The sequence below is a fragment of the Peromyscus leucopus genome, chromosome 20, assembly GCF_004664715.2.
Source record: "Peromyscus leucopus breed LL Stock chromosome 20, UCI_PerLeu_2.1, whole genome shotgun sequence".
Taxonomy (NCBI): domain Eukaryota; kingdom Metazoa; phylum Chordata; class Mammalia; order Rodentia; family Cricetidae; genus Peromyscus; species Peromyscus leucopus.
In genome coordinates, this window is record NC_051080.1 from 33,679,851 (window position 1) to 33,707,606 (window position 27,756).

General features: G+C 49.2%; 3 protein-coding genes across 4 annotated transcripts; 1 reads left to right on the forward strand and 2 right to left on the reverse strand.

Moving 5' to 3' along the window:
- Window positions 1–315: 315 nt before the first annotated feature.
- Window positions 316–2,648, forward strand: Rpl8 (ribosomal protein L8). Its single transcript, XM_028871019.2, has 6 exons — window positions 316–387; window positions 577–724; window positions 813–954; window positions 1,092–1,310; window positions 2,192–2,307; window positions 2,453–2,648. Exons 2-6 carry the CDS (start codon window positions 587–589, stop codon window positions 2,609–2,611), a joined length of 774 nt encoding a protein of 257 aa, XP_028726852.1. The 5' UTR covers window positions 316–387; window positions 577–586; the 3' UTR covers window positions 2,612–2,648.
- Window positions 2,649–4,721: 2,073 nt separating this feature from the next.
- LOC114694205 (zinc finger protein 250) lies at window positions 4,722–27,314 on the reverse strand. 2 transcript variants are annotated; one of them, XM_028871022.2, is made up of 5 exons: window positions 27,240–27,314; window positions 13,102–13,195; window positions 12,844–12,970; window positions 12,481–12,594; window positions 4,722–6,840 (listed from the first exon to the last, which is right to left on the reverse strand). In XM_028871022.2, the coding sequence occupies exons 2-5, from the start codon at window positions 13,141–13,143 to the stop codon at window positions 5,522–5,524; spliced, it is 1,602 nt and encodes a 533-aa protein (XP_028726855.1). In that variant the 5' UTR covers window positions 13,144–13,195; window positions 27,240–27,314; the 3' UTR covers window positions 4,722–5,521. The 2 variants fall into 2 exon arrangements, with proteins under 2 accessions (XP_028726855.1, XP_028726854.1); XM_028871021.2 differs by lacking the exon at window positions 27,240–27,314 and adding an exon at window positions 19,641–19,940.
- Window positions 24,833–27,756, reverse strand: Znf16 (zinc finger protein 16). Its single transcript, XM_028871290.2, has one exon. It carries the CDS (start codon window positions 27,406–27,408, stop codon window positions 25,732–25,734), a length of 1,677 nt encoding a protein of 558 aa, XP_028727123.2. The 5' UTR covers window positions 27,409–27,756; the 3' UTR covers window positions 24,833–25,731.

The window sequence follows — 27,756 nt, forward strand, 5'->3', positions numbered from 1 at the left end:
ACTGGGACACCAGCATGGTATGCCCCAAATGACCACAGCATGTTCGTCTCTGTAGTGATGGCTACTCTGTAGACCAATAGCGAGGCTAGCCCTGGGCAAATCCTTCCACCTCTGGAAGCCTCCGCCGCGGCCCACTTGCCCGCCATAAGACTCCTGAGTCAGTTTCCACAGAGTCCGCCTCTCCCCAGGGCTCCTAGGTAGGTGTAAACCTCAGTGCCTAACCTCACTGCTGCTACTAGGTAGAGACAGGGGACACCCGCGCGTGACTACAAGCCCCGGCAGACATCGCGCCGGGGAAGGGGCGGGGCTCCCCTTCCGGAGCCCCGCCCCGGAAGATAAGGCTGCTTGCAGCCCCGTATTTCCTCTTTCGGCCGTGCTTGCCGGCAGGTAGGTTGTGTTTGGGGCGCTGCGGGCTTGAAATCATCCACCGCCATCCGCCGCCGTCCGCTCCTCGGTGGTCTGTCGTGCGGCCCGGTCCGCCCGTCCAGGACAGGGAGGGAGGGATGGCGGCGTCTTCGGCCTTGGGGGCCGGCGGGGATCTGTTTATCCGGACGCTGAACGCGAGTCCCTTTGCAGACTCGCCGCCATGGGCCGTGTGATCCGAGGGCAGCGGAAAGGTGCGGGGTCCGTGTTCCGCGCGCACGTGAAACACCGTAAGGGCGCCGCGCGCCTGCGTGCTGTGGACTTCGCCGAGCGCCACGGCTACATTAAGGGCATCGTGAAGGTAAAGCGGGCACCGGCGGGGGGCAAGCAGGCGGGGAACAGGGCGCCCCGAGGAGACCTTTTAATCCTGCCACCCTGACCCCCCATAGGACATCATCCATGACCCTGGTCGCGGCGCTCCCCTCGCGAAGGTGGTCTTTCGTGATCCCTACCGGTTTAAGAAGCGGACGGAGCTGTTCATCGCCGCGGAGGGCATCCACACCGGGCAGTTTGTGTACTGCGGCAAGAAGGGTGAGCTCCAAGGCGGGGAAGGAAGGAGGAAGGGCTAGACCCCGGGCACTCTAAAAGCCCGTGCTTGACAGTGTGGGAGCGGTCTGGGCTCGCATCGCTTTTGGCTTTATCGGTCGCTTTGCCACTTGTCTCGACAGCCCAGCTGAACATCGGCAATGTTTTGCCCGTGGGCACCATGCCTGAGGGTACTATCGTGTGCTGCCTGGAGGAGAAGCCGGGGGACAGGGGCAAGCTGGCACGAGCTTCTGGGAACTATGCCACAGTCATCTCCCACAACCCAGAGACCAAGAAGACACGAGTGAAGCTGCCTTCAGGGTCCAAGAAGGTCATTTCCTCCGCCAACAGAGCTGTTGTTGGTGAGTGCCGGAGAGTAGTGGAACCCTGAAGACTGGGTGGTCAGCATGTGAACTGCCAGCTGCTGGGCCTGGGCCCGTATTTCCGGTTGTCGGGGACACCGTCTTTGAACACGGGATACAACCTTCAGTTGAATTGTAGAGGAGTACAATGTCTACTTTGTGGGTTTGTTACAGTTTGGGCTGTAGTGATAGCTCCGTGGTTAAATGTGCTGGTTGCTCTTCCAGCTCACATCTGTATCTCCAGTCCCGGGGGATCTGATGATCTCTCCTGGTACTGCACAAATGTGTGCAGACATACGTAGAGGTAATACGTCCATTTCTGTACACTGAATTAACCTAGGACTTGAATGCTGACCTTGTGTGTAATTTCAGAAAAGACAGGGCCAGCTTAGTGACTTTTTAAAAGACATCCAAGTCCGTGAAATGGGGCTTGAGTCAGATTCTCTTGTTACCTGGCAGTATCTCACAATCTGCTAAACACTGTGCTGCACAGGGTAGATTCTGAGGATAGATGTTCACAGAGGATGCCTTTGCTCAGTGGATTTTGCCTTTTGTATGGGAGGTGTCTTTAGAGGTTGGAGGACCTGTCCTGATCTCAGACACTGAATGTTGAGGTGCACCCCTGGAAACTGGGGCAAAGCCCACGTTTTGCTTAATGCATGCATGGGCCTTGGATTGCCTGTCAATGGAAACGACGGATTGCAGAGTTTAAGGGGTTTCCTAGGCAAAACTCGGGACAGGCTCTTGGATGGTCCATTTCATTGAGGCTGAAAAGGGTATTCCTGGGGTTGTAGATTCCTGGCATAGCACTAGTGGGGGGCAGTCTGTGTGACTGGAGGGCTTTGTGATGCACATCTCAGAGGTGTCCTTTATTTTTGCAGGTGTTGTGGCCGGTGGAGGCAGAATTGACAAACCCATCTTAAAGGCTGGCCGTGCCTACCACAAGTACAAGGCAAAGAGGAACTGCTGGCCACGTGTCCGGGGTGTGGCCATGAATGTAAGTAACCAAGAACTGAGTGGGATAGTATTTCCTGGCTAGGATCTGTGGTGTTTTGGTGGGGGGTCCTAGGCACTGGATTCTGCCACTGTCTTCCCTGGATAGGTGAGATTTTCCCCACTCTAACCTCATGCTCTCTCTACAGCCTGTGGAGCATCCCTTTGGAGGTGGTAACCACCAGCACATTGGCAAACCCTCCACTATCCGAAGAGATGCCCCTGCTGGGCGCAAAGTGGGTCTCATTGCTGCCCGCCGGACTGGGCGACTACGCGGAACCAAAACTGTACAGGAGAAGGAGAACTAGAGCTCAGGAACTAATAAAGTCTGTCCTTTGGCTAATAGGCTGTGTGTGAGCCTCGGTTTTTGGGGGGACAGATGGGATCCCTGCCGTGGAGCCCCTTGGTACAGGGAAGTGAACAGTGCAGGAACTTTAAACACCCAAGTGTTCAGGGTCGGGAGCTTGCACCCGAGAGGAGACATGATGGGCGGGAATTTGGGTGGACGGCTCATTTTTGTGTTCCTGTGCAGGTACAAACCATGACATGAGTGTGCATGTCAGGACTAGGTTTCACCCTGTCCACGCAGGCTCTGGGGATTGAACTCAGGTTGTCAGGCTTGGTGGCAAGTGCCTTTACCTACTGAGCCATCTTGCTAGCTTATGAGTTGAATTTTTACTAGAGGGTTAGGATGTCCTATCTGATGGATACTTTATAGCACAAGCTTGAGTCATTTGGGAAGAGGGACTCTGAATTGAAAGAAGTGCCTCTATAGACAAGTCTGTTAGACATTTTCTTGATTAGTGATCTGTTGATTAGTGGCAACCCTGGGCAGGTGGTCGAGGCTTGTAAAAGAAAACACTGAGCAAGCCATTAAGGGTCGATCTTGGTGGCATGTGCCTGAGGCCAGTTCCTGTTCTGACTTCCTTATGTGATTGACTGATGTGGAAATGTAAGCCAAAGAAACACTTCTCAAGTTGCTTCTGGTCATGGTGCCTGTCACAGCAACAGCAACCCTAAGAATTCGTGCCAAGATTGTTGGCCAGTTTTGGCGGGAGGATTGTGGGATAGAAAGAACCATGGAGTGTGCAGAGCGTAATGAGCCATGGTGGGAACTTTGAAAATGGCAAGAGCAGTGCCCGTGGTGTTTCAGAGGGAAGCTTTGAGAGCCCTTAAAGACTAGGCGCTGATCTTTTTGGTTTCTTTGAAACAAAGTTTCTCTAACTCTGGGTATGAATTTAGAGGTCCTGTTGCCTCTGCTGCCTCCTGAGTGCTGGGACTAAAGGCCTGCACCACCATGCCTGACTTTTTGTTTTGAGATAGGATCCTGCTACATAGCTATCCTTGACCTTGAACTCAGATCCATCTGCCTGTGCTTCCCACGTGTTAGCACTAAGGGTGTGTGATACTTCAATTAAGAATCTTGTTCTGGGACTGGAGAGATGGTTAAGAGCACTGACTGCTCTTCCAGAGGTTCTGAGTTCAATTCCAGCAACCACATGGTGACTCACAACTATCTGTAATGAGATCTGGTGCCCTGTTCTGGCCTGCAGTCAGTCATACATGCTGTATACATAATAAATCCTTAAAAAAAATTATCTTGTTCTGGTCAGCTAGAGTAAAGAACTTACCAAGAGACCCGAACCATTAAAGTGAACCTTTGCTTTGCTGGAACTGTCTGAGTCAGCTGGAGTTGAAGAATTAGCTGTGACTAATTCTGATCTGGTGAACACCTTTAATCCCAACAGAGGCAGGCCTGGTCTACCAAGTGAGTTCCAGGACAGCCAGGGTCACATAGTCAACCCTGTGTGTGTGGTGTGTGTGTGTGTGTGTGTGGATGGGGCAGGGGTAGTGGGGAGGTCAGCATCATTGACCTGTTTGCTCAGGGTTAGCATTCAGAAGCTGTGGTCCAGGGGCAGGCAATTGAACTCACTAATGTGTAAGATTTTTCAAGTTGGTTCAGGTTTTGAAGGCACTGAGAGGCCAGTGAAGGTGATAGAAGCCCTAGGGTTGACAGGATCCTGGAGAGAAACAGACTTGACACCTTATAGCGGGTTTAGAGTCCCTGAAGAGAGCCTAGCACTTTGGACATGCTGGTACCATGGGACTAACAGGTAGGTGTCAGTGGATCTTACCTGTACTTGATAGGAAAGCAGCCGTGAGGAACAAGCCAGTAAGCAGTGTTACTCCATGGCCTGTGTACTGAGTTTCAGCTTTGACTTTTGATGCACTGTGATGTAGAAGTGAAATAAACCCTTTCTTAGCTTAATTGTTTTGGTTATGGTGGTTTATCAGGACAACAGAAAACGCAAGACAGACACCAAACAGGCTTTTTCAGTTTACATAAATTCTCACTAATGTAGCTATTTTCACTTTTCCAAACACTTAGAACTGCCGTTTCAGAATATTTCATAAGGATATTTTAAAATATCGATTTTATTTATGTGTGTATGTATGCTTATCACACACTCATGTCCTCGGAACTCACATGGAAGCCGGCCGACAACTTGTGGGAGTTGGCTGTCTCTGTCCACCATGTGGGTTCTAGAACACAAACTCAGGTTATCAGGTCTTCTCCACTGAACCATCACCTGCCCCCAGAATCTTTTATTTTTATTAATATCACTTTATTCACATAGTACTTCAGTGTTTTATAAGAATACCAAAAATAAGCTGAGCAGTACCGGCACACCCCTTTAGCCCCAGCACTCGGGAAGCAGAGGTAGGTGGTGAGTTCCAGGATAGCCAGGGCTACACAGAGACCCTATCTCAAATTAGCCCTCCTCCCCCGCAAAAAAAATTTAAAAATACCCCAAAATAGCCCAGTGTTCTAAATTTAAATACAATATTAGAATGATCAGATGCATTTAGGAAAGTCATGAAGCTAGTAAGAAAAGGAACGTCATTTGAAATGCCAATAGCCCCTTCGTCTGAACTTTTCAGTTGCTTCAATAAGCTAATGCCAAATAAGCAAAGGGAGAATTATGGCTATCTTTACCAATATCCACAACTGTGGGTTATTCTCCAATATAACATCAAGATATTGAGGAAAATAAAACTAACAGTAGAAGAATGTTTTTTCCCAGGAAGCAAAAGGAATCGTGACACCGAGTCACCAAGGAGAAAGGTCCTGCAGATTTAACAGAATTCCTTCCCAGGAGGAGGAAGGCTGTTCATATATCGTGTGTGTTCTAAGCTGGGCTTCTGACAGCCACGGATCAGAGCTTCTTGTGCACTTTCTGATGCTGGATCAGGTGCCCGTGCTGGTTGAAGGCCCGGCCACACTCCCCACACTCGTAGGGCTTCTCCCCCGTGTGGATCCTCTGGTGCTGGATGAGTACCGAGTACTGGCTGAAGGCCTTGCCGCAGCTATTGCACTCGTAGGGCTTCTCGCCTGTGTGGGTCCTCAGGTGCACGATGAGCGTGGCTTTCAGGCTGAACGCCTTGCCACACTCCGTGCACTGGAAGGGTTTCTCGCCGGTGTGGATTCTCTCGTGCTGGATCAGAGACCTGCGCGCGCTGAAAGCGTGCCCACACTCGCCGCACACGTAGGGTTTCTCTCCGGTGTGGACTCGCTGGTGCTGGATGAGGTGCGAGTGCTGAACGAAGGCCTTGCCACACTCGTAGCACGCGTAGGGCTTCTCCTCGGTGTGGATCCTCTCGTGATTCATCAGCGTGGAGCGGTGGCTGAAGGTCTTGCCACATTCGCTGCACTCGTATGGCTTTTCCCCCGTGTGCACGTTGTGGTGCTGGATGAGCACGGAGCGGTCACTGAAGGCCTTGCCACACTCGCTGCACGTGTAGGGTCTCTCCCCCGTGTGGACCCGCTGGTGCTGCAGCAACGTTCTCTTCACGCTGAAGCTCTTCCCACACTCGCTGCACCCGTGGGGCTTCTCTCCCGTGTGCACCCTCTGGTGGCTCCGCAGGACAGTGCTGTGGTTGAAGGCTTTCCCACACAGGGGACACACGTACGGCCTCTCCCCTGTGTGGATCCGCTGGTGCTGGATGAGGTGGGAGAGCTGAGTGAAGGCCTTCCCACATTCTAGGCATTCGTGAGGCTTCTCTCCCGTGTGTATCTTGTGGTGCTGGGCCAGGTCTGAGCTGACCCTAAAGGCTTTCCCACATTCATTACACTCGTAGGGCTTTTCGCCTGTGTGGATCCGCTTGTGCTTACTCAGGACAGAGCTCTGGCTGAAAGCCTTCCCACATACATGGCACACATAAGGCTTCTCACCAGTGTGGATTCGCTGATGCTGAAGGAGGTGGGAGCTCCGACCAAAGCACTTCCCACACTCAATGCACATATAGGGTCTCTCTCCACTGGGAGCCATCTGGTGGCGAGCAAGAGGTACACTGGGATTCGATCCCTGGACATCACGGCGGTCGACAGGGGTTGGACTCGGGTAGAAGTTCTCCGTTTTGTAATGACCTTCATTAGCCTTCAACAGGGCGTCCCCCAGGCGCAGTGTCTTTTCATCTGAGATCAATGGCTGGAAGTTCAAATTTGTGTTCTGGCTCTCTTCCTTGGTTTTCCATTCTGGAACAACAAATACAAAATGAAAAGGTGAGCCAGGCGGTGGTGGCGCACGCCTTTAATCCCAGCACTCGGGAGGCAGAGGCAGGCGGATCTCTGTGAGTTCGAGGCCAGCCTGGGCTACCAAGTGAGCTCCAGGAATGGCGCAAAGCTATGCAGAGAAACCCTGTCTCGAAAAACCAAAAAAAAAAAAAAAAAAAAAAAAAAAAAAAAAAGAAAAGGTGAACACTAGCCAGGGTGGTGGGTTACCATGCCTATAATCCCAGCACTGGAGAGGCTGAGGCAGGAGGACTGTGAATTCAGTATCAGTCTGGGCTACCTACAGGGCTACTTTAAAAAACAACCCAAGGGCTGGAGAGATGGCTCAGCGGTTAAGAGCACTGACTGTTCTTCCAGAGGTCCTGAGTTCAATTCCCAGCAATCTGGTGCCCTCTTCTGACCTGTAGGCATACATGCAGGCAGAACACTGTATACATAATAAATAAATCTTAAAACAAAAAACAAAACAAAACAAAAAACAACCCAAACCAGAATAAAAACAACAAAAGGGTCAGGCAGTGGTGGCGCATGCCTTTAATTCCAGCACTCAGGAGGCAGAGACAGGCGGATCTCTGTGAGTTCAGGGCTAGCCTGGTCTACAGAGTAAGAACCAAGACAGGCACCAAAACTACACAGAGAAACCCTGTCTCGAGAAAAAAAAAAAAAAAAAAAAAAAAAAAAAAAAAAAAAAAGGAAAAAACAAACACAAAAAATAAAACAAAACAAAACAAAAAACTACAAAAGGTTAGCACTTTCCCAAGCTGCAGCATGCAATCCAATCCTAAAGCCCGCTTTGCTACATAGTCTCTGATGTGAGATCAGAAGGGAACATCTTTCAACAAAACAACCAATAATGGGATGAAGGGGGAAGGGGGAAGGTTCAGCGCGTCTGCCCTGTGCAGAATGCACGTAATAGTGGCGGCACATCCTAGTGTTCTCCCTGGAGTTACCGTGACCGAGTCTCCAGAGGCTGTGGTGGTGGTGAGTGCAGGTCTGTGTGAGGCAGGTCTGTGAGAGGCAGGTTTGTGAGAGGCAGGCAGCAGCACATGAGCAATGAAGCCTGGTCTGGGGTTGGGAGCGGAAGCCTGAAGCCTGAGCAGGTCAGAGGATGCATGCTATCCTGGGCCAAGGGATTCGTACATGCCGATGGTCACCTTTGTGGACAACAGTTCAATGTGGAGAATGCACTGGATACTTAGAGACAGATAACGGGCACCTGGTGCCACATGTAGGTGGGACACAGGCTGGAGAGCGCGGCAGTGTAGACAAGAAGGAAGGCTGAGTGGAGACGTTCTGGAACCAAGAGACAGGCTCTACAGGGAGACCAGGTTGGGGACATGAGTATTGAGAACAACCATGTTTCATGCCTTAAGTTTAAAGATGTCTTCACGTGGAGACTGGGCCACAGTGTGGAGAGGTGAGAGGTCCCTCCATCTCACGCAGAACTGGCCTAACGGGGTAAGAGGCCAGTTCTGCATGGCGTGGGGGTTAGTCCCTTCAGGTTTCCTCAGGCAGAAAGGTCCACTATGCTCTCCTGCTGCAGAGGACGGAGGCCAGCCCTTCCAGTGCCTGAGGCTCCTGTGCACCCTGTGGCCTCCCAAAGGGCACAACCTAGTCACCAGGCTCAGGACGCTAGCCTGCCCTCAGGCCTTAACCACTTAACCAGGGTCTCGGCTGGGCAACTCCCTGAATGGGTTGTCATACTTGATGGACAGCCTAGGACAGGAAGCCCCACAGCAGAAAAAGATGTAAGAAGGGAATGCTTACTTTTTAAATGTATTATTGGGGGGGGGGGTGCACATGCACTGTATGCACATGGAGGTCAGAGGACAAAACTGTTTGTTTGTTTGTTTATTTATTTATTTATTTGGTTTTTCGAGACAGGGTTTCTCTGTGTAGCTTTGCGCCTTTCCTGGAACTCACTTGGTAGCCCAGGCTGGCCTCGAACTCACAGAGATCCGCCTGGCTCTGCCTCCCGAGTGCTGGGATTAAAGGCGTGCGCCACCACCGCCCGGCTCAGAGGACAAAAATATTTTTTTTCATGTTTTGATTTTAAGTAAGTAAATGAATATATCTCCAATTACATTTTGGGCACAACAGCTTTTTTTAAATTAATTAATTAATTATGCATGCAGTGTTCTGCCGGCATGCAAGCCTACATGCCAGAAGAGGGCACCAGATCTCATTATAGATGGCTGTGAGCCACCACGTGATTGCTGGGAATTGAACTCAGGACCTCTGGAAGAGGAGCTAGTGTTCTTAACTTCTGAGCCATCTCTCCAGACCCGCTTCTTTTTTTAATTTTTAAAAAATATTTTATTATTATTACTTTTTGTTTCCCCTCCCTCCTCTCTTCCTGTTCCCTCCCCCTACCTCCCATCTTTCCGCCACTACCCACTCCTCTCCGTTCAGAAAGGCTGCCAAGTACCTCTGTCTGCTGAACCATCTTGCAACCCCGAAAGTCTCACTCTTGTGAAAGGACACACAAGGGTCTCTGACAAGTTCCAGTGGGATCAACAACTTTGGGGCAAAGTACAGATTTTGTAAGCTCTGGCCAGGATCGCAGGCAACTACGGCATCAGAGAGCATGCCTCTTCCATTCCCTTCGATGTCAGTATAGAAAAAAACTGGGTGTTCTCACTCCTTGGGACTGAACTGGTGTGCCTTGTGTGGGCCCCCGATAGGACAGAGGCTATGGCAGACCTTCACATTTTTTTTTTTTTTTTTTTTTTAGTGATTTACTTATTTTTATTGTATATGCATTGATGTTTTTGCCTGCATGTAGTCTGTCTGCATAAGGGTGTCAACTCCCTTGGAGCTGGAGCTAGACAGCTATAAGCTACCAGATGGATTCTGGGAATTGAACCTGGGTCCTCTAGAAGAGCAGCCAGTGCTTTTTTATTTGTTTTGTTTTTTGGAGACAACGTTTCCCTGTGCAGCCCTGGCTGTCCTGGAACTCGCTCTGTAGACCAGGCTGGCCTTGAACTCACAGAGATCTGCCTGCCTCTGCCTCCCGAGTGCTGGGATTCAAGGTGTGTGTCACCTCCACCCTGCAGCCGCCAGTGCTCTTAACTGCTGAGCCATCTCTCCAGCCCAGCTCATGCATGCTCTCAGTGTCACCCTCTGTGGTGGCCTCTGCAACAGAGATGCTTCTGCACGCCTACAGATTCTGTTTTGTTTTGTTTTTCCCAGCATGACACTAAAAGGCTCCCAAGCGGGTGTATCAATCCCCTATGGCCGGCCTCCATAGACAGCTTTGGTAGGATTTGAAAATGCCGCCCTCCCCCACTCCAGCCTCCTATGGCCGCTATCAGTAGCTTGCTCTCCAAAGCCAGGCACACTTGTAGCTACTCAGAAAGGTTAGGCAGAAGGATCACGTGAGCTTCGGGAGGAAAAGAAAAAGAGCAAAAAAAAAAAAAAAAAAAAGGTCATTGCAAGATATCTGTGATGTACATAATGCTGTGCCCTCTTCTTTATGGTCCTGGAAAACCAGTCTCCTTTGAGGTGGGACATCGCTGTTCCTCGGAGGAGATCTGATTTTCAGGCCAGTGAGAGGAAGACTGACTGTTAACATCTCTGTCCATACCACTCTAGAGAGAAAGGAAAATTCTTAAGGGGAAAATGGCCCCACTGAAACGCTGAAGCCCATCAGCCAGGACAGTTGTTGCTATATTATCCCTTCCCACTTTGAGGGCGCATCCGGGAAGGACAGGTAGGCTGTGGTTTTCCTGAGACCCTGATGTTATCTGCAGTCGGGGATTCTTCATCTAATGCAACTGTAAACACAGACTTCCAGGTTGGACCTAGCCACATCATACCATCTTCCCTGTTTATAATTTTCCCCAAGTAACTTAAAAAAAAAAAAACCAAGCCGGGCGGTGGTGGCGCACGCCTTTAATCCCAGCACTCGGGAGGCAGAGCCAGGCGGATCTCTGTGAGTTCGAGGCCAGCCTGGTCTCCAAAGGCGTTCCAGGAAAGGCGCAAAGCTACACAGAGAAACCCTGTCTAGAAAAAACAAAAAAAAACAAAAAAAAAACAAAAAAAAAAAAAAAACCCAAAAACACAAAAAAACCTTTTTATGGTTGCTGGCCTTGCCTCTTTCTGTGCTGATATCCCTCCTCCCAACATGGTGATCGTTCCTAAGTCTGCCAGACATTCTGCAAGAAAGGTGGTAAGCGCCAACCCCACAAGGAGACACAGGACAAGGACACGGGTTCTCGGTATGCCCAGAGAAAGCGGCACTGGGACAGGAAATGGTGGCTGTGGTGGACAGACGAGGCCTGTTTTCCACGGAGAGGCTAAAACTACAAAGAAGCGGGGCTGGAGAGGTGGCTCAGCAGATAAGAGCACTGGCTGCTCTTCCAGAGGTCCAGGGTTCAATTCCCATCACCCACATGGCAGCTCACAACTGCCTCTAACTCCAAGATCTGACACCCTCACACAGACATGCATGCAGGCAAAATGCCAATGCACAGAAAATAAAAATAAATTATTAAAAAAAAAAAAAAAACAACCTACAAAGAAGACCACGCTGAGAATTGAGTGTGCTGAGCCCAACTGAGATCTGAGAGGATGCTGGCTAGTAAGAGATGCCGGCATTTTGAACTGGGAGTCAGTAAGACGAGAGAGAGCCAAGTGATCCAGTTCTATGCTAATTTCGTTATGCAGACAATAAAATCATGAGCTTTTTAAAAAAGCTTTTATTTACTTTATGTGTATGAGTGTTCTCTGCCTACATGTATGTCTGTGCACCACTTGTGTGCCTGGTGCTGTGGAAGCCAGCAGAGGGTGTAAGATCAGCTGAAAGTGGAGTTAAAGAAGCTTGTGAGCTACCATGTGGGTGCTGGGAACTGAACTCGGGTCCTCTGGAAGAGCAGCAACTGCTCTTAACCACTAAGCCATCTCTCCAGACCCCCTAGGTAACTTTCTGACGCTATTATAAATGTTACAATTTTAATATTTATACCTTTGTTTATTGCTGATAACAATACAAATGATTTTTACAGTCTAACAATATTGCTAAATTCTCTTATGAATACCAATCTCTCTTTCCAAGTTAAAAATCATATAAACTTCAAACAATACTTTTCCAATTCTCATAGTTTTTTTTTTTTTTTTTATAAACTTTTCTTTATATCATACATGGGACTGCAGTACAATATATCACGGGTCGGGGGACAGTGGATTCTTTTATAACTGAGCTCAGACTTTCAGCCTGAGTATCTGGTTGAGAAATTTCCCTCCTATACTAAGAACCTTGTTGTTCTAAATCAACCCTCAGAGTAACCCTCACAGCCTAAATATCCCACCAATACCTGGGTAGCCAACTATGGTCTTTCTGAGCAGTGGCAAAATCCCTTGCCTCTACACAGCTCAGCTGTCTGTCCTTTCTCCTTCGTAACAAGGTTTACCGCCTCATCTAGCTCCACTACTACACCTACACTTCCTTCTTGGCCCAGGACCTACTAGTCTGGAAAGAACTCTCTCCTTTCTGTCAGAGGAAGAATGACAGAACTCTCCCTTGACCAATGGAAGCTTCTTCCATCGGTGGCTCCGTCTGAATTATGCCTTCAGTGAAAGCAGGACCAGGTTCTCCTTACTCACCTGAATGGCCACTTCCCAGGCCCTGGCTCTGCTCAGTTTCCTGCCCATCCAGGACCCATGGATCTTCTCCTCGCTCCAGCTGGGAGATCACAACAGGCTTGGATCCAGGGAGTCCTGCTCATGAGGAGGGAAGCCCCTGGATTATACAATATTTGCTAAGATACTCCCTTAGTCCACGCTCCATGCAGGCACATCAAAAAGGACAAGACTCCCATTCTGCTGGAGCTGAACCCTTGGAGGTCGGCAAGCCTCAGGATCGGTGGGGCCCCCGAGTTCCCTCTTCCCGGCAGCTGCCTCCCCTGGGGAACCCCCACGAGTCCGGCGCCCAAAGACACACAGATGGGGCCCGCGGAGGAGCCTTACCCAGCGAGACCACATTCCCGTAGGTCTCCATCATCACATTTCGGTAGAGGCCCCGCTGAGCGGGACCCAGGCGGGCCCACTCCTCCTGAGACAGGAGAACAGCCACATCCTCGAAGGTCACCTTGACCTGGAACGACCGGGCTTTGAGTAAGTCCACGTCTGACAGGTGGGACCTGTGACACGGGAGACTGATCCGGACTGCCTGGGCACGGAAGGAGCCCCAGGCAGGCCGCCGAATAAGCTCTGGGGACCACTCACCTGAGGTCCTGCAGGCAGTGGCAGAAGTCCGGCGGCTGCCATCTTGGGTTTCTTGGGTCCGCGAGGACCAGCGGAGTCAGAGGATCCCGCGGGGCTGAGAAAGAAGAGAGAACCCATGAGAGCCCAGTTCGGCAGATCCCAGGGGATCCCCTGTCAGGTAAAGTCGGTGAAAAGCACGCTGAAGTGAGCTCCGAGCAGCTGAAGCCACGGTGGTCCCGCTTGGTCCTGTGTCCCCAGGCTCACGCTCCGCGCTCACACCGGGATTCTCTAATGCAGAGTCCTGAGCAAACATAGGGTTCCTGGGCCGGCTGCATCTAGTAGGCTCAGTCAGGGAAAGGCCCACTTGAAAATGATAAGGGGAGCCAGAGGCTGTTACATCTTTGTGGGTTCAAGGCCAGACTGGTCTACATAGTGAGTTCTAGGCCAGGCAGGGGCTTCACTCCCCCCTGCCCCCTTTTAAAAAAAAAAAAGTTAAGTAAGGCTAGAGAGAGAGCGCTCAAGGGCTTAGCGTTAAAGAGTACTTGCTGATAGGTGGCCGTGCTGGTTACCGGCGGAAAAGTCACGAGCCTTGGCCGCGACTACCAGAGTTACAGAGAGCTTTATTAGAAGGAAGGGGGATAGGAGAGAGGAGAGCCAGGCCTGGTGAGTGAGAAAGATGGCGTGAGCAGAGCAGAGCAGAGCAGAGCAGGGTACAAAGAGAGAGCAGGTATGTAGTCACCAGTGCCTGCTGATGCCGTAAGACACAAGACCCGCAGGAGTGAGGGCAGGATCCCAACACTTGCTACTTTTGCAGAGGACCCAGCTTTGTGCCCAACTCCAGTTCCAGGGGATCTAATGCTTATTTCTGGCTTCTATGGGCTGTTACATGTGGTACACAAGCTCATGTAAGTACATACGCATGCTGGGCGGTGGGTGGCGCACGCCTTTCATCCCAACACTCGGGAGGCAGAGGCAGGAGGGTCTCTGTGAGTTCAAGGCCAGCCCGGGCTACAGAGTGAGTTCCAGGAAAGGCTTCAAAGCTACACAGAGAAACCCTGTCTCGAAAAACCGAAGGGGGTAAAAAAAAAGGGGGGGGGGGGAGAAAAAGGTGTCAGCATGAAGCAATCTTTTTTTAAAAAACACATCCCAAAGGAATAACACAAAAGAGAAATAAGAGATCAATGATCTTAGAAGCAAAAATCACTTAATGAAAATCGGTACAAGCCACAATATATTGAGATATGTTTTGCCAAGTGTGTTTGAGGGGATCTGCCCTCACCATGGCATGAAGAACTTAGAATTTAGGTCTGTTATCTTTTTTTTTTTTTTTTTGAGACAGGGTTTCTCTGTGTAGCCCTGGCTATTCTGGAACTCACTCTGTGGACCAGACTATCCTCAAACTCTGAAACCCACCTGCTTCTGCCTCCCCAGTGCCACTACCACCACTGTTATCACCTTTTTATTTTGTAGGCTAAACCACAAACCAATCATTTGTTTTTGTTGTGGGGTATTTGAGCAAACTGCGTAAAGATGTGTTTTATCTTGCCTGCCTAAGGCACCTGATTAGTTTAATAAAGAGCTGAATGGCCAATAGCTAGGCAGAGAGGTTAGGAGGGACTCTGGGAAGACAGGAAAAGACATCAGTGAGACACGGAGGGAGTCGGACACACAGAATGGAGAGGTAAAAGGCCATGTGGCAAAATGAAGATTAATAGAAACAGCTTAAGTTGTATGAGCTAGTTGGGAACAAGTCTAAGCTAAAGGCTATATTTTCATAATTAGTAAGAAGTCCCCATGTCATTATTTGGAGGCTGGCAGTTCAAAAGGAAGTCCAATAAGAAAGTCCAACTGGCCAGGCAGTGATGGTGCATGCCTTTAATCCCAGTGCTCAGGAGGCAGAGGCAGGCAGATCTCTGTGAGTTCAAGGCCAGCCTAATCTACAGACAGTTTCAGGACAGCCAGGACTGACTGCTATGTAGAGAAACCTTGTCTCAGAACACCGGAAAAACAAAGAAAGAAAGAAAGTCCAACTGTAGTTGATTTTTTTTTTTTTTTTTTTGGTTTTTTCGAGACAGGGTTTCTCTGTGTAGCTTTGTGCCTTTCCTGGAACTCACTTGGTAGCCCAGGCTGGCCTCGAACTCACAGAGATCCACCTGGCTCTGCCTCCCGAGTGCTGGGATTAAAGGCGTGCGCCACCACCGCCCGGCTTTGTAGTTGATTTTTTGTTTGTTTGTTTGTTTGTTTTGTTTTTACTCTTTGGGAGTTTGCCACCCAGCTCCCAGATACATACATGGAGACTTATTCTTACTTATGAATGCCCAGCCTGAGCTTGGCTTGTTTCTTGCTAGCTTTTCTAACTTAAATTATCCTGTCTATATTTTGCCTCTGGGCTTTTTACTTTCCTTTATTCTTTTTTTTCCCCCTTGGTTTTTCAAGACAGGGTTTCTCTGTGTAGCTTTGCGCCTTTCCTGGATCTCGCTCTGTAGACCAGGCTGGCCTCGAACTCACAAAGATTCGCCTGCCACTGCCTCCCTAGTGCTGGGATTAAAGGCATGCACCACCACTGCCCGGCTCCTTTCTTTATTCTATATGTTTTTCTTTCCTTCTTACTCCATGGCTGGCTGTGTGGCTGGGTAGCTGTCCCCTGGTGTCCTCCTCTCCTCCTTTTCTCGATCCTCCTCCCTCATTCTCTCTCTCTCTCTCTCTCTTTCGTTGATACCTTTCCTATGCACCAAGTGACACTTGGTCCAAGACATGAAAGAAGACACCACAACTCATAGCAATGCTAATTTGTATACTTTATTCACAACATCAATCAAGATTTTTGTGGAGGATTAGAGGGGTACAGGATCTCATAACTAAAAAGTTTTATATTCATTGGGAAGACTCAACAAACACAGGGAGATCTCAGGGACACCAGGGAGGGAGCTCCACCAGCCACAGGGCCAACCAAGTTCATGAGAGTCACATGGGCCTGGGCTGGACAGCTCAGACAGAGCTAGGTGTGTTGGCACACGCTGTGATCCTAGCACTTGGGAAGTTGAACTCGGCAGACTGCGAACCTGAGACTACACAGTGAGTTCTAAGCCACTATATATGCTGCCTAACAAGACTCTCAAACCAAACCAAACCAAACAAAACACAGGAAATAGCGGAGGTAGGGGAAGGAAGAATAGACAGCTCAGAAACAGAAACAGAGCACAGTCCAGGTTGGAGGAGAGACTCAAACTGCTAGAAAGAAGATGATTAACCAAGTGCTTAAGTATTTTGGTAAAAATTAAAATTAAATCTTTATCCACTCTTCAACAAACTATCACAAATTGGGGCAAAGGCAAGAGATTTTAAAAAGGACAAAGAAATCACATCAAGCTGTAATGGAGGCAGAAACCTGTAATCCCAGCACTGAGGAGGCTGAGGCAGGAGGGTCTTAAGAGTTCTGGGCCAGCTGACTCCCCACAGGGATCATGTCTCAAGTGAAACCAACCAAATAAACTCTGTGGTTGGAAAGCCTGAGTGCGAGCAGAAACATTTCCAGTACAAGCCTGGACCAGAAAACATCCTCAAACCTAACAGCCACAGCTCTCTTCTGCCAAAAGCTGGAATAGCCAAACAAAATGACCTGAAGCTCTGTACCAGATTGCCCTCATTTGCATAGTGAGAAACTACAAGCAATGTGACTCATCCTAACCACCCAGGACCACCGCGACCAAGCTAGCTGCCCACAGTCTGTCCGCATGCTCAAGCAAGTTCCTTTCCGGCCACGCCCCCTTGCGCTTTGCTGTGTACTAAACCAACTTGTTTTTGTTCTAAAGACTGAGTTATTTTACCAAACAAAACCTCATCCACACTCCAAGCCAAACCAGAATTAACCAACCAATAAGAAACCTTATGCACACCCAAAACTCCAGAAAGGCTGAGGAGATGGCTGCTGTTTAAATCCCAGCACCCATATGGCTCCCCACCATCTGTAACTCCAGTTGTAAGGGACCTGATGCCCTCTTCTGGCCTCTCCTCAGGCACTAAACACATGCATGCAAGCAAAACACCCACACACACAAAATAAAATAAATAAATCTATCAACAATATCCCTCCCCAAACAGGCCTACCCATAGGGAAGAATTTAGTCTATGACACAGGTGTATTTTCAAGTAAACTGAAAGACAAATTATCCAATACAGCAGACAATGTTAGCAATGGTTATGATTTATGGGTGGGAAAAGTGAAGCTGTATCCTAACTTCACCCCTATCTAAATAAATTCCATATAGAACCAACATTTTACAAGTACCAGACAAGGGGTTGAAGAGGTGGCTCAATGGTTAAGAGCACTGACTGCTCTTCCAGAGGACCTGGGTTCAATTACCAGCACCCACATGGCATCTCACAACTGTCTGTAACTCCAGTTCCAGGGGATCAACACCCTCATACATACATGCAGGCAAAACACCAATGCACATAAAAAGAAATAAATTATTTAAAAAAGAGTACCAGACAGAACCAGATTATTTAGAAGATAATCTTGAAATAAGGAAGCCCTTTAAAACATAGCAAAAAGCCAAAATACTTTAATGGAAATTATTTGCCCATCAAACAGAAACAACATCCAGGCGGCAGCGGCGGCGGCGGCGGCGGCGGCGGCGGCGGCGGCGGCGGCGGCGGCGCACGCCTTTAATCCCAGTGCTCGGGAGGCAGAGGCAGGTGGATCTCTGTGAGTTCGAGGCCAGCCTGGACTACAGAGTGAGTTCCAGGACAGCCAGAGTTGTTACACCGAAAATAAAATAAAACAAACAAGGGTTGGGGATTTAGCTCAGTGGTAGAGCGCTTGCCTAGCAAGCACAAGGCCCTGGGTTCGATCCTCAGTTCAAATAAATAAATAAATAAATAAAACAAAATCAAAGAAGACACTTTCAACGGAGTAAGAAGACACACAGGGAAGTGTGTATTTTAACATACACAAAAAGAACACAAGCTGGTTAATCTGAACAGGAATACAAACAGCTAAAAGACATATACATGCAGAGGTTTCACCCTCACCAGTAACCATTGAGGATGGAAATGGAAATATCTTTACGGCAAGACTGCCCCAGGGACTGGCCTCCACATATGATGGCAAGGTGGCTTACTAACCTTAGCCTATAACCTTACTCCACTTCTCTGTGTCCCTCACAAGGAAATTCCCAGTGTGCAAAGTGCCAGAATTGATGTCCACACAGCTTTACACAGAAGCGTCTATCAAGCAGGTGGTAGCGCCCATCGGAGCCTCCCTTTTACGTTAGTAACAAGAGAGTGTGCACATGCACCAACAGTAGTACTTGCTTCCAATTATTCTAGAAAGATACATAGGAAACTGTTCCCATTGTGCATTCACGGATAGACATTTAAAAGAATTCTTGTGGGCTGGGGAGATGGCTCAGTAGGCATTCCGTCCAACGTCCTCTGGCCGTAGGGAATAATCCTCCTCTCACACACATACAAGGGAATTATTGTCCGTATTTTCCCTCTGTATGTGTACCCATACAGCGGCAAGCACGCGGAGCCAGAGGACAACCTCAGGTATCATTCCTCGGAATCCTTTCACCTTTGGGGGTGAGGGGCAACTGCGTCTCTGGAACTCACCAAGTAAGCTGGTGAGCTCCAGGGATCTGCTTGTCTCCTCCCCAGAGCTGGGGATAATAACAGCATTCATCACCACATCCTGTTTTTAAAAAGTGGGTTCTGGTGATCCGGACTCAGGTGTTCAACTGAGACATCCTCTTTTCCCCGGCAACATCACTTTCTGTTAAAATTTAAATGCGGGAACCGCAGAGATGGCTCAGCAGTTAAGAGCACATGTTCTTCTTCCAGAGGACCCATATTCGATTCCCAGCACCTACATGGAGGCTCACAGCCAGTTCCAGGGGACCTGATGCCCTCTCCTGGCCTCCGCTGGCACCAGGTATGCACATAATATACAGATACACAGGCAGATAAAACACAAAGACACATAAAAATTAAACAAGAAAATGCCACGTTAGAGAAGTTGTTGTCACCCATTAAAAGGGGCTTTTGCAAAGTAACAAGAGAGGATCAGCAGAAAAAAAAATTCAAGAAGAAGCTGGGTTATGTGGAACAGGGCAGAGCACCTTCACTTTGACAGGAAATAGCCGCAGCTGTTGAGGATGCCGCACGGGTCTGTGCCTGGGTTCATACTCTGTATGGTACCCTACCGGTAACTCCGGCTATGGGGGAGGATCGTGCGAACCCAGGACTTCCTGAGCAGTCTGGGACGCGGTTATTTCACCAAACAAAATCTTATCCACATCACAACCTAACTAGCCACTAAGAAACCTTATGCACATCAGAACCATCCATCCATCCCGACCCAGGCAAGCGGGAGCCACCGTGAGGGGTCCAGGGGAGAGGGGCCTGGAGGGTCCGAGGGACCGGGGCGGAGGGTGCGGCCTGGGGGCAGCAGCGGGGCCGCAGCCATCCATCGGGGGAAGGGCTGGCGCACGTGAGGATGCGGAGCTTGGGTGCGGATGAAGGAGAGGGTCCCGCGCATCCAACCGAACGCCACTCACCATCTGCTGCAACCTTTCGCCCCGTGGCGGCTGTCTCAGCTCCCTGAGACAAAGGGGCCGTCCTGCCGGGTCTGCGCAGTCGTCAATCCCAGGGGACCCCGCCCCCTGTCGCCACCCCCCACCCCAGTCCTGGACCACGACGCCAGGCGGGTCGGATTGCCCGCCTGCCTCCGGCTTTTCTTGGTAAGGGACTCCTGGCCCGCGCCCCGGGGCCACTGAGAGCCGGGGCCTCCGCGGTGCCTAGAGAGACCGCGCCTGCTCTTTGAGACACGGCGGAAGCGGGCGCCCACAGTCCCTACAAATCCGAGTGCCTCCCCGCCTCGCCCCCTCCCCGCGGCCCCTCTGCTCCAGGGGGGCTTCGGTCACTTCCGCCAAGCTCGTGCTTGCCATCTAGCCATTTCCCTGGTGGTCAGGTAGCCGGGAGCACTGGTCCCGGAACCCATCGCGCTGACTCGGGCTGCTCGGGTTTATGCTATAACATCAGCACATCATTTGAGTCTAGAGGATGAATGCTAGAGGATGTGTGAGTCTAGAGTCTAGAGGATGTATACTGCTTGTATTTGCCCACACTTGATATAAGCGGTCTTTAAAAATCAGTTGTTCTGGGGCTAGAGAGATACAGCAGTTCAAAATGCTGCACACACCTGAGGATCTGAGTTTGGTCACTATTACTCACATAAAAAATGCCTGGGTGTGATAGTGCTCGTAATCCCAACACAGGGGAAGGGGAGACAAGAAACATCCCCAGGCCTCTCTGGCCAGCCAGACTAGTCTAATTGGCAAGCGTCAAGTTCCGGCTAGCCTTTTCAAAAAACAAAACAAATAACAAAACAGCAAGATGGATGGCTCCTCAGATGGACCGCTAGCCTCCATATGCACACACTCTCTGCTGGAAATTCAACTCGGGTACTCTTGTATGTTAAACATATGGTCTCCCACTGAGTTGCACTGGAACCCACCCCTCTGTTATGGTTTTAATTTTTATTTCTCCAATTGTATTAGCTACTTGTCTTCTGTTGTGACAGAATACCCAACAAAAGTTTAAGGAAGGGTTTATTATTAATTTTAACTGGTTATTAGATGTGGGTTTTTTATTGTTTTGTTTTGTGGTTTTTCCAGACAGGGTTTCTCTGTGTAACAGCATTGGTTGTCCTGGAACTCACTTGAACTCACTGAGATCCACCACCACACCCGGTTACATGTGTTCTTTTGTTCTTTAAAGAACAGTGGTTTGGGGCTGGAGGTGGGACTAATGTCTGGAAATGGAGATAAGGAACAAGAACAGCCTCCTTGTCTCCAGACCTTGTGGACCAGGTTGTGATTTGTGTGATGGAGCAGCCATTGAATTTTTATTTTTATTTTAAAGTGTGTGTGTGTGTGTGTGTGTGTGTTTGCACACTTGAGTGATCCTCTGCAAGAATAGTATATACTTTCAATTGCTGAGCTCTGCCTCCGAGTGCTGGGATTAAAGGCGTGTGCCACCGCTGCCCGGCCGAGCTCTCTTCAGCTCAGGGGCAGCCAGCTTTAAATCAGGACAATAAGCTGAAGGGAACATTCAGAGAAGTCACAATGTGGAGAGGCTGTTGGTGTCCATGAACGATGAAGCAGAAGGGAAGGTGTGGGGACCTTACAGATATTTTCGAGGATATGAACACATTTATTAATAAAGCTGAGCTCTCTGGAAAGAGTTGGGCATGTCTCTACACAGGCCCAAAATTTCTCAAAGGAACAAAGAGAACTGGGCTAAGGTGGTGTGGATTGTCTATTAGGTTAACTGAGGAGGGCAGACCCACCCTGACACCCTAAGTGTGGGCAGCATGAGTTATTTTTTTTTTTTTTTAAAGATTTATTTATTTATATGGATACAGTGTTCTGTCTGCACATATCCCTGCAAGCCAGAAGAGGGCACCAGATCTCATTACAGATGGTTGTGAGCCACCATGTGGTTGCTGGGAATTGAACTCAGGACCTTTGGAAGAGCAGTCAGTGCTCTTAACCTCTGAGCCATCTCTCCAGCCCTCATGAGCTATTCTTGATTGAATGAAAAGGAGCGAACCCAGTATGAGCTGGCAACACCCTCTTCCCCTTGACCACAGATGCAGTGTGACCCAACTGCCTCAAACTTAGGCCACACGCCTTCCCACCATGATGGACTGTCCTTAACCTGAGAGTCACAGTTAACTGCTTCTTTAAGTTTCTTTTGTCAGGTATTAGTCAAAGCAGTGACAGTTAAATAATACACCTGCCATCAGCACCACTGCTTCTAAGACTACAGAGGTTTGCACGGTTTCCTTTGACTCCCAAGGAAGAAGGAAAAGCACCCAGCTTTCCTTATCAACTGATCTATATGTGGGTGCAAAAAGAAGAGGTAGTCTGAGGCTAATGCCTTCATCAGGAAAGCTGGAGAGGTGGCTCAGTGGTTAAGAGCACTGGCTGCTCTTCCAAAGGAACAGAGTTCAGATCCCAGCACTAACACTGTCAGCTCACGACCTCCTGTAACTCCAGTTCCAGGGGATCTGATACCCTCTCTGGCCTCTGTGGGTCCTGCATACAGGGGGTGTATATACATATGTGCAGGCAAATCACCCATACACATAAAATAGTAATGATAATGAATCAGGTACCTCACAACTGCCTGTAATTTCAACTCCAGGGGAATCCAAATCTGGTCTCTGTGGGCATCTACACTCATGCATATATCTACCTACACACACACACACACACACACACACACACACACACACAGAGAGAGAGAGAGAGAGAGAGAGAGAGAGAGCACCATACTATTCATTAGAATTCACTGCTGATGTTTAACTGACCCATTCTATTTTACTTAACTGAATTGAATTTGTGAAAGTGTCCAGGATTACATATTCTGAGAAATGAATATTGGGGCTGGGGAGATGGCTCAGTGGTTAAGGGTACTCACTGCTCTTCTAGAGGACCCAGGTTTGATTCCCAGCACCAACATGGTGGCTCACAACTGTCTGTAACTCAAATTCCAAGTGGTCTGACATCCACTTCTGTGAGCACCAGACATGCATGTGGTGCACACACAGACATGCAGGCAAGATATCCATATATAAAAATTTAAGAAAAGAGGGGGGAGAGAGAAATGACTAGGATACTTTGTCCACTATCGGTAGTGTCTAGAGCTCAGGGTGTGCTGAGGATTCTCACGTTGAAGCATCGTCTGTAGTCCTGACACATCTGTGGTCTTGATTTGTATCTGAGTTACTGCACGGTAAGGCATTCCCAGAGTTCTTTACAACAAAGGCGTAAGTCTTCGGAAGTGGCCTAGGAATTTATAGACCTGTGCAGATAGGGATATTTGCTAGCTAAGGATCCCAGTGCTAAGATGACATCCTCGAGTTTGGCCAGATGTATTGACTTTTTTTTTTTTTTTTTGGTTTTCCAAGACAGGGTTTCTCTGTGTAGCTTTGCGCCTTTCCTGGGACTCACTTGGTAGCTCAGGCTGGCCTCGAACTCACAGAGATCCGCCTGCCTCTGCCTCCCGAGTGCTGGAATTAAAGGCGTGGGCCACCACCGCCCGGCTGATGTATTGACTTTTGTGTGTGGCTGGCCAGGGATGTCCCACTCAAGAAGAGGAAAGCTGCTACTTCTTGCTGAGCACCATCAGCTGTGAGTGGTGATGAATTCCCTGTGCTGCTGTCCATTCAGCATCTCACAGTGCTCTCTGAGCAGTCCAGAAGTATGGTGGGGAAGGGAGGAAGGCCTGTATTATTGTGCCAGTTTTCCACTTGGATTTATATGGGTGGGGGTACTAAACTGAACCCATAGATAATTCATAACTTTCAGCTTCCACATAATGGGTCTATGAACAAACAAAAGAGTTGTTACTATTCATTTATGTGTCCCTTTCCCATTTGAAGAATTTTATGTGTTTATTATTTATTTATTCATTCATCCATTCATTTATTTATTTATTACATACACAATGTTCTGTCTGCACGTATCCCTGCAGGCCAAAAGAGGGTGCCAGATCTCATTACAGATGGCTGTGAGCCACTATGTGGTTTCTGGGAATTGAACTCAGGACCTTTGTTTGGAAAATCAAGCAGTGCTCTTAACCTCTGAGCCATCTCTCCAGCCCCGAATTTTATGGTTTAAAAGTAGAGGTCCCTTAAGTCAGATGTGGTGGCACACACCTTTAATCCTAGCATTTGGGGGGTGGGGGGCAGGCTGATTTCTGTGACTTTGAGGCTAGCCTGGTCTACTGAGTGAGTTCCAGGACAGCTAGGGATGTTACACAGAGAAACTTTGTGTCCAAAAATAAAAAGACAAAAACCAGAAAAACAAACAATGCAATAAATCAGATCAGGCCAAATTAATAAATCCAGGTTTAATCTGAGCAAAGCATTCCTAGGTGGTCCCAGGGGAAGAGGAGGAACCACGAGGGGGTAACCATGAGGCAAGTCTGTGGACCGGGTATTAAATACCCTGTAGGCGGTCTTGAGGAGCTCCCAGCGGGAGCCGCTGCTCGGAGGACTTTCTTTGGGCAGGGTCTGGAGAGGGCAGCTCTAGGGAAGGAGTCGCTGCTTGGCGTGCTGAGGGCGGGGTTTGGAATGGGGTCCAAGCTGGAGATCCCCAACAATAGTTACAAATGAGTTACATAGTTACTATGAAATTGTGTGTGTGTGGCGGGGGAAATCCATGCAAGACACAAGTATAGGGGGCTGGAGAGATGGCTCAGAGGTTAAGAGCGCCGGCTGCTCTTCCAGAGGTCCTGAGTTCAATTCCCAGCAACCAGTTGGTGGCTCACAACCATCTGTAATGAGATCTGACATGTTGGTAGAGCACTATTTACATAATAAATAAATAGATCTTAAAAAAAAAAAAGACACAAGTACAGTATTTTCACAGTACATTGATAGGCACGGAATGGATTCCTCGGAGCAAACAGCCACTGTCTTCACTGAAGTGCTACAATATATAGGGGAGGTAAGTGAACGGGGGGGGGGGGGGGGGGGGGGGGGGGGGGGGGGGGGCTTTGTTCAGCTGGAACCTCTAGCTCACGCCTACTTGATCCAGAAAGCCCCATCTCTCTCTCTCTCCAAACCCCATGCTCTCAGAGAATCTCCAACAAAGAAAAGGCACCAAAAAGCCCAGTTCTGCATTCCTGGTGGCTGCGGCAGCTCCTCCCCTGAAGTTGCCAGCAGCCCAAGTCCCCATCTAAAGTGCTCAGCTTTTGACCATACTTGGGCACAAACGGAGCTTGTGGTGGACACATCATCACCCCCTTGTCTACAGGGCATATAAGCTCCTGTCTTAGTTCAGGCACATGACTTCTCCTGCCTCAGTCTCTGGGGGCTGGAGAACTCACCCGGGAGTTACTTTGCTCAAATAAACCTGTTCTTTTACGTTTTCAATTCAGCTTGATCTGGCTTACTGTGTTGGTGGAGAAACCTATTATCGTTACAGAAAACCTATCTATGCAGCTGTAGAGAAGCCATCCTCTCTGCTGGTGAAGACTTTCTAGTGTGACAGTCGCTCTAGGGTCACCCACGCTCTTCCAGCAACCCCTCACCTGTGCTCTGTAAGTGAGCCCAGCAACTCACCACCAGGGTGAATTTTAGTGGATACAGGATGGGAGGGGAAAGGAAGTGGAGATATACCTCCAGAGAGGATGGCAATTGGTGAAAAATCCTCGCATTGGTCTTATGTAAACAAAGTATCAGTAATAAACACTAAATCAGAACTCACTCCCTAGGACTAAATGCTAAACGGAGGATTGCCGAGGTGCTTTCCAGCCAACGGTCACATTACCTATTTTTGTTCCTTTTGATTACAATAATAAACTGCGAACACGAAAGTCTTGTCATCTTTTCCTTCTAACCAACATGAGCCTGCTTTCAAACCACAAAAACAACACAATGCAGATGAGCGGTCACAGGAGTCGGAAGGAACAGCCAAAGAGAGCCTTGCAGGACGTTACAAAGGGGGGCTCCGGGTTTTGTGGCAGCTGGGCATAAAACGCAGTCAGCCTGGCTTCAGGTCTAGGAAGGGGAGGCTGAACCACGAAGAATCGGGGAGGAACCATGGCTCGGCTGTACCCCTCCCAGCCTCCAGGCTACTCCGCTGCATGGATTAACTGGTGTTTAGCCCACTTTGACCGCTGGCTGAACGTCTTCCCACAGGCAGAGCAGCCATAGGGCTTCACTCCAGTGTGGATCCTTTGGTGCTGGGTGAGGACGGACCGCTGACTGAAGGCCTTGCCACACTCGCTGCACTGGTAGGGCCTCTCTCCAGTGTGGATTATCTGATGCTGAAGGAGGTGTGAGCTCTGGCTGAAGGCCTTGCCACACTCGGCACACGTGTAGGGCCTCTCCCCGGTGTGAACTTTCTGGTGGTGGAGAAGATTGGAGCTTCGGTTGAAGGCTTTGCCACACTGGCTACACTCGTGAGGTTTTAACCCATTGTGAATCCTCCGGTGCTGAATGAGGGTGGAGCTCTGGCTGAAGGTTTTTCCGCATTCCGTACACTCATAAGGTTTTTCTCCAGTGTGGACGCGATGGTGGAGGATGAGGTTGGAACTTCGGCTGAAGGTCTTCCCACACTCGTGGCACTCATAGGGCTTGTCTCCAGTGTGCACACCTTGATGCTGGATGAGGGCTGAGCTGTGGCCGAAGGCCTTCCCACAGACACTGCACCCGTACGGCTTCTCCCCTGTGTGAATTATTTGGTGCTTCCTGAGCACGGAACTGTAACTGAAGGCTTTCCCACACACGCTGCACACGTGGGGCTTCTCTCCAGTGTGAATTCTCCGGTGCTGAATCAGGCTAGAACTCTGGCTAAATGCCTTCCCACAGTCACCGCACTGGTAAGGTTTCTCTCCGGTGTGAACCCTGTGGTGCTTGATGAGGTTGGAGGCCCGACTGAATGGCCTGCCACACTCACTGCACTGGTAAGGTTTCTCTCCGGTGTGAACCCTCTGATGCTTCCCGAGGTGTGCGCTCTGGCTGAAGGCTTTGCCACACTCTCTGCACTCGAAAGGCTTCTCACCCGTGTGAATCCTGTGGTGTTTAATGAGGTTTGAGCTCCGCCTGAAGCCTTTCCCACACGGGTTGCAGACATATGGTTTTTCTTCAGAATGGATTCTTTGATGTTGGACGAGGTTCGAGCTCCGCCTGAAAGCCTTTCCACACTCGTTGCATTCATAAGGCTTCTCAATCATGTGAGACTGTTGGTGTTCTTTAAGGCTCGGGTCCTGGCTAGTGGATTTTCCACATTCTGAACACATAAGAGACTTCTCTCCAAAGTCGGCTCTCTGGTGCTGAACAAGGTCAAGACTTCCTCTGAATGTTCTCCCACACCCAGCACATATGAATGGGCTTTCAAGTGTAGGAAGCCCCTCCTGGCCAGTTAGGTCTCTACTGCGCTCAAAGTTCTCTGGAGTGTAGTAAAGATGTGGCCTCTCTTCTGTAGAGACTCCCTGACACACTAATGGACTTGGGCTCAAACAGAAGTTTTTGTCAAAACCATTACAAATCAGACCCTTCTCCCCTAAGGGGCCCTTAAGGAACATGGTCACTGGTGTGACGTCATCCTTCCAGTAGAGGGGCTGTCCCAGGCTCTCACCTTCAGAGACATTCCAGTTTCTTCCTAGTATCTCATCACAGGGCCCTCCACAGTGTGGAGACCGAGAAACATCGCCAGCGCAATGGTCAGGTATTGCTGCCTGTGACTCCAAACCGTCATAAATGTGTTCCTCGGGATAAAACTTCTCAGTACTGCAATCTGAAACCATAAATACGAAGTCAAAGGAGGGACTGTGACTGGAACAGGAGAACAGATCTACAGAACTACTGGCCTCACTTTTCCGGAGGAAGCAATGGGACAGGCGACCCCAGACCTTGTGGAAGAACTAGGAGAGCTCTTAGGGACAAGGCTACACAGGCGCTGGACCAGCAAGAACCATCTGCCCTCTCCAGGACGCCATACGCCAAGGATGCACTTTCAGTCTGCCCTTGGCTCAGCATAAGATTCTGAGCATCCCTCAGCGCCCCCTTCTGTTCACACCCAGCAAATATTGTTGGCTTTATCTAAAAATAAAATAAAATTTAATATTATTTACTATGTATTTATATATAACATT